A 9,457-nucleotide genomic window follows, 5' to 3' on the forward strand; every position below is an offset into this window, starting at 1 on the left:
ATGCAGTTAGTCCAGTAAAATATTACCCATAAAAATCCTTGCCAAGATGAAAGGCAGAGGGAGCATGTGAAATTGGGGGTAATAGGGTTCAAGACTGATCTCAGAGGCTTGAGACCAGGCTGTTTTGTGAAATTACAGGGGAAAAGTGTATATGAGCTTTGATAGGTAGTTCCTGTCACCTGTGCCAGATGCTAGCTAGCAAGTGCTGTTCCACCAAGTGGATCCCAAAGCAACAGGATAGAGGGGGTCTGGGAGACTCACAAATACTGAGAGCTGGCAAGCCACCCTTGAACTTGATGTACCTTCTTTGTAATATGAATCCAGAGGTGCTCTAATGGATTTTGAGAAAACAATGGAAGGACCATTTGCTAACAGAGAGAACACAACTTAAGACTGGGCTTCTTAGCCACATCCACACAAGCATGGATTTTGGTTTCCCAGGGACAAGTAGCCACAGCACAGCTTGCACCACCACTACTTGGCCCCAGGGACTGGTTATGCCACATGCACTTTGGTGCATGGCAAGTTGCCTGGACTGTGGTAGGGGAGGCTGAGGCAGAGGTCCTGGGGACTCTCGAGGCTACAGTAGCGATTCTGCCACGCAGAGCCTGGCTGTTGGATGGAAACTGTCGAGCAGTAATCTGTGTGACTCTCTCTGACCCTGTAAAGCAGACAGGAGATGCATTAACACACCCAGCCTTAGTAATCCCAGTGGAGTGACCTACTTGTATTCTAACAGCCTCAGTTAATAAATTGGTTGGTGTTTAGTAAATGTTTTGTAGTCAATAAAGCTTCTGTTTGTCAAATAAATGCCCACAAAAAATAGGGCTTAAATGCATTTCCGCCCAACGCGGACCAGCAGCCGCAGTTTGGCCCGGGGCGGCTCGGCTCCACTTTCGCGCGCCATGCTCTATGTTCCGAGCGGAGCCACCGCCCCTCCCGACTCGCGCGCGCATGCGCATAATGGCACGCTCGCGCCTGAGTTCCCCCGGCCCTTCTACCGTCCTGCACCCCGGGTCTTCCTGGCTTAACGTCTCTCTCCCCCGCCCCCTCCTTCTTTCTGCGCGCATGCGTCTTGTCTAGCCCGCTTCCGCTTCCGTTCCGGGAGCAGTTAGCGGCGGGAGCAAGATGGCGGCGGCCTCGGCCTCGCCTCAGACCCTCCCGGGGCTGCCGGGGCCGGGGCCGCCGCCGCCGGGGCCGGCCGGAGACGATTCGGGCGCCGAGGGTGGGGGGGCGGCGGCAGTGGAGGGGGGGGCAGGCGGGGAGGCAGAGGTGGAGGAGTTCGTGTGCCCGGCGCACTGCACGGAGCTGGCCTGGCGGCAGAACGAGCAGCGGCGCCAAGGCCTGTACTGCGACATCACGCTGGCCTTCGGCGGCGGGGCCCGGGAGGCGGCGCCCCTCGAGGTGCGCGCACACCGCTCTGTGCTGGCGGCCGCCACCGACTACTTCGAACCGCTGCTGTCGGGCGGCTTCGCCGAGTCGCGCTCGGGTCGCGTGGAGCTGCGCAAGTGGAGCTCGGAGGGGGGCCCCGACCCGGAGACAGTGGAAGCAGTGGTAGGCTTCATGTACACAGGCACCATCTGTGTCAGCCCCGGCAACGTGCACGAGGTGTTGGAGATGGCGGACAGGTGAGGCAGGCGGGCCTGCGGGAGTTAGGTGCTGGGGGTGGGAGAGAGCCGGTAGTGGGGTGTGGTTGGGGGGGGGGATGAAACGGCAGGGGCTTACTCCAAGGGTCTGAGGCAGCAGATGAGAGGAGAGAGCAGCCAGGGTTGAGCGGGGGAGGTGGGAGCTGGTATGTAAGCGAGTGGGTCTGTGGGCAGGAAAGGGTCCCCATAGACCCCAGCTGGGGGGTGGGGTTGGAGCTGGAAGGACTGTGGGTGCCAGCAAGGCAGTGGGTGTGGCTGGGGCAGACAGAGGGTGCCACTGTGGATTGGAAACAGCCAGGCATGTCTCTATTTGCTGTGCTCCTTCTGTCTGCACCCTTTCCCCAGTTCCAGAACTTACCCTGAAGTACTGGGCACGTATCCTTTTTCTGCCTCGTATTTTATTCTGGGTGCCTTGCAGGTGAAGGGTTCCTTGCTGATAGGGGTTGTGTTTTTGTTGTTTTTGTGTTGGCTATTTTGTTGTGGCTTTTTCAGGGATTTTTTTTCTTTTTGGTGGGGTGGGCATGCTCTATGTGCAGGATTTTTAGGCTCTAAAGCTTTTGCGAGGGCTTTGCCTTTTGGGGATTTAGCAGCCTAACTTCATCTCCCACAGAGATCATCCACAACAGTGGAGTCAACTGATTAGAGACCCCTTAAGCAAAATCTATTGATGTAACTGATGTTCCTTGCTTTTATTAGATTTGTAAATTGCTGATTAAAGGTTAGAGGTGCACCAATACATTGATCCATATCAGATCCACACTTATGAAAGGAAAATGACATTATCAACAATCAGCTGTTTTTGGCTGATGTGGCCAATAATGTTGCTGATAAATGTTGCGTGCGTGCACACAGCTGCAGCATAAATGCAGCCAGCCTGGCAGCTTGGAAGGCAGTGTCTTGCTGGTAAGTCTGTTGGGGGGAAGGGGAAGGGAAGATAACGTGGGGAGGGGCAGATAGAGGCCCCCCCAGTAAAGGAGTGGGGCTGAAACGGGGGCTGGTGCTGCTTAGCTGGGGCACAGGTTGGAGCCATGAATGGCTCATCCAGGGGGTGCAGAGAGGAGGGGGAAGCTCCTGCTGCTGTGCACATCCCAAGGCAGGCATGGTGGGGGTTATGTGCCCCCTGGATCTGCGCGTAGGGAGAAGATGGGCTGCTGCTGCTGCGGGCTGGAGCAGCACTGGGCCCTTCCTGGCAGGGGGGGTTGGGCCAGGGCTGTGCTTGGGGTAGGCGGCTGCGGCGCTGGGCGTGGGGTTACTCGGGTGAGGGTGTTACAGCCACCCCAAAATTTGCTGTAACCCCCTCCCCTGTAGCTCCGCCTTCCAGTGTCACTGCTGCATGCCTGAGTGCAGCCCTAGCCCAACCCCCCTGCTGGGAAGAGCCCAGTGTTGCCCCAAGCCCCAGCCTGCAGTGGCAGCTTGCCCTCACAGAATTGGCGGGCACATACCTCCCTAAGGGTGCATGCAGCGGCTGGAGCCACCCACCCTGGACCCTCCAGACAAGCTGCTCACAGTTCCGTCCCACACCCTGTCCCTGCCTCAGCCCCATTCCCTCCCTCACTGTGGGGGCCTCAGTCTGACCCCCTATGCTCTTTCCCTCTTCCCTGCCACCCCTTTCCTTGAATGGACTTACCAACTCAATGCTGCTCTCCGAGGTCCCAGGCGGAGTACAGGTTTCCCTCACTTTATGCAGTACATGCGTTCCTGTGAAACAGCACATAACTCGAATTTGCATAAAGTGAACCCACTTTATAATGCAACAAATAGGAATATGTTCCAAGACCTCAACTGTACTGACCCCCAGACCCACTTCTGACACTTTTACAAGACAATTTTGGGACTTGCCAACATCCATTTCTGCAGTTGCCATCCCCATTATGCATGTTACAGTGACTGAGGAGCACAGATCCACACAGGAGACTCTATTTTGGTGTGTATCACTCCCACAATGCACCACACAAAGCAGCTGACTGCAGGCTTCCACCACACTGATCACATAAGAGTGAATTTGCCTTGCATGTAACAATTTTCGATATAAAAAGTGTCACTGCATAAGAGTGAATTTGCGCATAAAGTGAAGGAAACCTGTATCAGCAGTCAGATCGGTATTGGCTGTTCTGGCTCGTTAATAATGGGCCATCAGTATCAACCTAAAAAATCTTTATTGGTGCAAATAAAAGGAGTCATTATCTGAACTTGGCTTGAAATCTATGAATACCTGTATTGGTTAGAAGATGTTTAAAAGGAGCTGCTGAAAGCTGTATAAGGAATAAGTGTGTATATTAAGAACTTAGCTGTCTTGCAATATAAATTATTCTTAAAGGTAAATGACAGGACTTCAACCTGCTTGTCCCACATTTGGTGTCTTAACTTGTCTTTGTTTGCTCTTAAGGTTTTTATTGACCCGGTTAAAGGACTTTTGTGGAGAGTTTCTGAAGAAAAAGCTAAATCTTTCCAACTGTGTAGCTATTCATAGCTTGGCTCATATGTATTCCCTGAGTCAGCTTGCTCTGAAAGCTGCGGACATGATAAGGAGGAATTTCTTCAGAGTTATCCAAGATGAAGAGTTTTACACCTTACCATTTCACCTCATTCGAGACTGGCTTTCTGACTTGGAAATCACAGTGGACTCAGAAGAAGTTCTTTTTGAGACAGTGTTAAAGTGGGTTCAGAGGAATCCTGATGAAAGAGAGAGGTACTTCGAAGAACTCTTTAAATTGCTTAGGTTGTCTCAGATTAAACCCACTTACCTGACCCGTCATGTCAAATCTGAAAAGCTGGTGTTCAGTAATGAAGCTTGTCTTAAATTAGTGTCTGAAGCTGTGGAAAGTCATGCTCTGAGGTCTGAGAACTTGCAGTCTGGTAACTTGCAACATTCTGCTTGTCCTGTAGCCTTGTTGCCTCGCTATGGGCAAAACATGGATGTCATCATGGTGATTGGTGGTGTGTCTGAGGGAGGAGATTACTTAAGTGAGTGTGTAGGTTATTTCATTGATGAAGATAGGTGGGTAAACTTACCACACGTACATAATCATCTCGATGGACATGCTGTTGCCATTACAGAATCTTATGTCTATGTGGCTGGCTCCATGGAACCAGGATTTGCAAAGACTGTGGAAAGGTACAACCCAAACAGAAATATCTGGGAGCAAGTCTCTAACTTAATAATGAGAAAGCATTCTTTTGGACTAACTGAAGTCAGGGGAAACTTGTACAGCATTGGTGGGCATGGCAACTTCAGTCCTGGCTTTAAAGATGTAACTGTTTACAATCCTGAGCAAGACAAATGGCACAACCTGGAGTCTGCACCAAAGATTCTTCGTGATGTCAAAGCAGTGGCCATAGAAGATAGATTTGTTTACATTGCTGCTCGCACGCCAGTTGACAGTGATAATGAAGATGGTCTAAGGGCAGTCATCATCCGCTATGACACTGAAACAAGGCAGTGGCAAGATGTAGAATCTCTGCCCCTCATTGATAACTATTGCTCTTTCCAGATGTCTGTTGCCAACACAAACTTCTACCACACTGCGTCCTGCTGCCCCAAGAGTTACCCTATTGATAATGAAGAGGCTAAAAAAAAAATCTCTAGCAGACCATCTGACGAGATCCTTGAAAGCTTACCTCCAGAGGTCCTCAGTATTGAAGGGGCAGCTATTTGTTATTATAAAGATGATGTTTTCATCATCGGTGGGTGGAAGAACAGTGATGATATAGACAAGCAATACAGGAAAGAGGCCTATCGCTACTGTGCTGAGAGAAAGCGGTGGATGCTTCTCCCTCCCATGCCACAGCCTCGCTGTAGAGCAACAGCCTGCCATGTGAGAATCCCATTCAGATGCCTGCATGGAACCCAAAAGTACCCTATGCCACCAAACTTGATGTGGCAGAAAGATAGGAGAAGGCAGATGCAGGAAATACACCGCCATTCTTTAAGCCTGCGAAGAATGCCACGCTCTCAGATTGAGTGCTAACTCAAAGATCGCTTGTTTTAATTTGCCTTGGTTAAGAAATATGCTGTCAGTTTTGTAAGGCTCAGTACATTGCTACAATACATTAGGATGTTGGTAACTGAATTGGCTTGGTTTGGTGCATGAAAGCAGCATCCATAATTTGTATTTAAGTACTGAGGATTAAGAAGTGTCAACGTTAATGATGACAAGCAGTTAACATGTCTAGAGACCTCTATATTGTTGAAACAAGCATAAGGTAGCTCAGGATAGCTAGTTTCCCATTAAGGGGATATGTGAAATGTATCCCTGACACTTTAAAAATGTGGAACCTGCTAATTTTCTTTGCAGACTCTTCCCCTGGCCCTCCCTCCTTTCATTTGGATGTGTGCTTGAAGCATTAATTTTATTTGCACTTACATTATTGATATTCCTTTAGATTCTTTCATGAGCAGCTAACCTTCACATACAGTTGGTTTCTATGCACTTAGCTCTCCAAAGTTGGAGGCATGTGCAATAGTTTAGGAATACTTGCATATAAAATGTAAAGCACAATCTTTCTTTATAAAATGGCATCAGGATGTTTCTATATGTATTTAGTATTTTATCTGTATATTGTAGAAATGCTACAGAGCTTACTTGGAGATGATTGGTAGATCAGAAACTTGTTAAAACAGCAGATACGAGGCAGTAAAATCATTCCAGGTGTTATCTGGAGATGCCTCTGGTTTTTGGGTTTTTAAGCAGATTCATGAGAAACTTGAGTAAACAATCAGCCTGAATAAATGAATGAAAATAGTAAAATTTTCAACAGTTCAGACTAACTTTCCACTTCTGAAATCTCTGTGGAAATTGGGAATTACTGAGAGCAGAATTATTTCACAGCACTATATTAAAGACTTGCTACTTGAAACTTTTTTCCAAACGTAGCACACACTTAATTCTAGTTGATATTTAATTTTAAAAAATGTGAACCTGTATCCAGCCTGCCTTTGACAATCAGTACTCCTTTGCCTTCAAGATATTCTCCCTTTAGGTTTAAACTAGCCATGCCACACCGTTTCTTCAGAAATTAGCATTTATGTTTTTGGTTGATGTAGAATAATAGCTTTTAATGTAAACGCTGATGGGAAGCTTTCAGCAATTTTCCTGCATATTGTGTTGCAGCATATAGCTGCTTGTGGTGAAATAAGGGTATTTAATTTTTTTTTTTAAGTTCTGAATTGATTTTACATAAATCAGTGCCCGTAATGTGCTCTAAGGAAAGTATTTAGCACTGTTCCAGGGGGATAGAGCTGCCAATAAATAGCTGTTCCATTGGGCACTCCATTCCCCTTCTCACTTCTCTGAAGAACTCCAGAAAGCTTCTCAGTTTATTACTTGTGGGTTCTGTGCTTTCTTCTTACCTCATCTTCTTCCCAGTCCTTCCCTTTTTTTGACTGTTCCAGTTTTCTGCTTTCAGTCTAACTCAGGATCTTAGGGAAGGGAAAGGTAGGGGAAAACCAGGATGTTCTAAAAGTTTGCATAGACTAACACTGCTGGAAAAAAGGCTTCTTACAGGCTTCTGTTTGTGGTGGTGTTGCTAGTGTCTTAAATGTGGGCAGCTGCTGTAGAAAGCACTTGTAAACATTTTGGCCTTCTTAAATTGTTTAACGTTCTCAACTGATGTATCTCGTTTTCCAATTCAGCAGGCAACCTAGGTCATATCTGAAACGTTGGGTAAGTGTTTCAACTGCATGATGTGCATAGTTTTTTCTGACTTGCTCATGTCCCCTAATATTTCATCTTGCAATCCACATGGACATTTTTGTACAGATAACTTGCCTTGGTATAATATTCAGAATGGTCCAGTCTTGTAAAAATCTTTGTGAAAATGTAATAGCCAAAGACCCCATCTAGTCACCTGCTGTTACAGTGTTATTTCATTTGGCTGTCAAGCTACTCTTCAAAAGCAGTAGAATTTTGCAAGGCTGGCCTAGCTTGTTTAAAAGAGGAACTAGTTAACTTATTCAGGTTTTTTAAGGCTGACATTCAGAAGTGGTAGGTTTGCGAAACTGCACAGACTTATTTGGTAAGATGCTAATTATAATGGGGTCTCCACAGAATTAATAAGGCATTTGGGAAATAAGAAATCCAGTAATATCATTTGAATTTGAATCTGAACTAAATACTTGATTGCATATCACTGTAGGTTCATCCAAGTTAAAGGATACAGAAGCCAACCTGTTGCAGTATTTTTGGGTAAAATTTAAAGTTTAACTATTTTTACTTTTAATGAAATAAATTTTGGGTTTTGTATCATTTTACCATTTTGCTAGAGGCATTTTTCTTAAAAGAAGATCTGAAAATAATGATAGGGTGGTTTAACTTGTGAATGCCAGCCATGGTCAATTATGTAAATGATGCACTTTATCTTACCTCCTTGTGTGTTCAGTTTGCATGGTGAGTGGTGGATACAACAGTGCACAGTCAGCTTCACTCTAGCTTTTGCTATGCCAATTCCCAGGGAATTGTTCCTTTTTAAATAGGTTTCTTTACCTTGATTTTAAGTGGACCAATTTTTATTGCATGTTACCTTTAACCAAAAGGCCTAACTACCCATTTTCACCATGTAGATGTTTGAAAAACTTAAATGTGTATTGACTGGATGTAGCTTAGTCCACTAACCTGTCAACCATTTAACAAGCTCCTTGTAGCCTTTGATTAGTGCAGCATGGTGGTACGTGTGAAGTATTCCCATAAGAAAAGTCTGGGGACTGCTCTGCTATGGTTAGTGACTGGTTAACTTCTGACAAGTCTTACATCTGTGTTGAATTTTTAATGTAAGAAATTTAAAGAGAAAAACAGTGGAAGGAATGATCAGACTCCCATGTGTTCAGACAATCATACACTTTTAGCTGTCATAAATGTGCCATGAAATGCATGTCCTGTCCTATCTTTATGTTCATACTGCTAGTGAAGTATGGTAAATCTCTGACCAGCACTAGACTGACAATATATATAATCATCTCTAGGTGCCATGTGCATACACAGTATTTTATAACAGCCCGAATAGCCTCTTTAATAAGCTATTTTATATGTATTTTTAACAAAGCTCCTGCTCAAACAAGTCCATGAGAAACTACTCCAAAATTCAGAATGCATACCATCTTTCTTAGTAGCTATTCAGAACCTTCTGAATGGGGATCGATTAAGATACTACAGCTGCTTATTGTTGATATCCCCATTTCATTTTTTTCCATTACAGTGAATGACAGACAGGAACCATGATTGTTTCAGTCTGTGTTTAAGCAAAGATTGCAGATTAACAAAATTTAAGAGCCTTTTAACTAGAAACTGTAGTAACATCCTTTAGCATCAGAATGATTTGCAAAGGACCCAGTTAAAATGAGCTGACTAAGTGTGACTAAGTGTGACTTAGTTTTATTTTCAGGCGCATTCAGTATGCTAGAACACAATCATTTTTCAAATGTTATGAGTTTGTGGAAGTCTTTTAATACAGGCACTCCTGAGAATGTAATCTTATCTGTAATATGAATTTAAATCGTAGAAATTGCTAGATGTTTGAAGATGGTTAACAGTCAGATTCTTTAGTGGGTCCATGTCACTGTGGATCACAAGACTTATAGGCAGCTGTACTTTTCTATCAGTCTTGCTGGAGGTTTCTGCTAGTTGCTTGAATAAGTAGTACCTCCTGTACTGGGAAGAATGACATCCGTCCCAGTAACGTAAAGAAGTGTTTGTATAAGACTGTTTGAAACAAAAGACCTTGTAATAAAGTTCACGCTAAATATACTGTACTAATGTTTTGTTGGAATAAAGTATAAAATAAACCTTTTATTTCTTTATCACTGTTTTGTATCATGT

General features: G+C 45.2%; 1 protein-coding gene across 1 annotated transcript; it reads left to right on the forward strand.

Annotated features, from left to right (window-relative positions):
• Nucleotides 1-1,128: 1,128 nt before the first annotated feature.
• Nucleotides 1,129-9,444, forward strand: KLHL11 (kelch like family member 11). Its single transcript, XM_090044422.1, has 2 exons — nt 1,129-1,628; nt 4,033-9,444. The coding sequence occupies exons 1-2, from the start codon at nt 1,129-1,131 to the stop codon at nt 5,612-5,614; spliced, it is 2,082 nt and encodes a 693-aa protein (XP_089900548.1). The 3' UTR covers nt 5,615-9,444.
• Nucleotides 9,445-9,457: the final 13 nt, after the last annotated feature.

The sequence above is a fragment of the Crocodylus siamensis genome, chromosome 4 (genome assembly GCF_052110815.1).
Source record: "Crocodylus siamensis isolate JL-2025a chromosome 4, ASM5211081v1, whole genome shotgun sequence".
In the NCBI taxonomy this organism is placed as follows: Eukaryota; Metazoa; Chordata; order Crocodylia; family Crocodylidae; genus Crocodylus; species Crocodylus siamensis.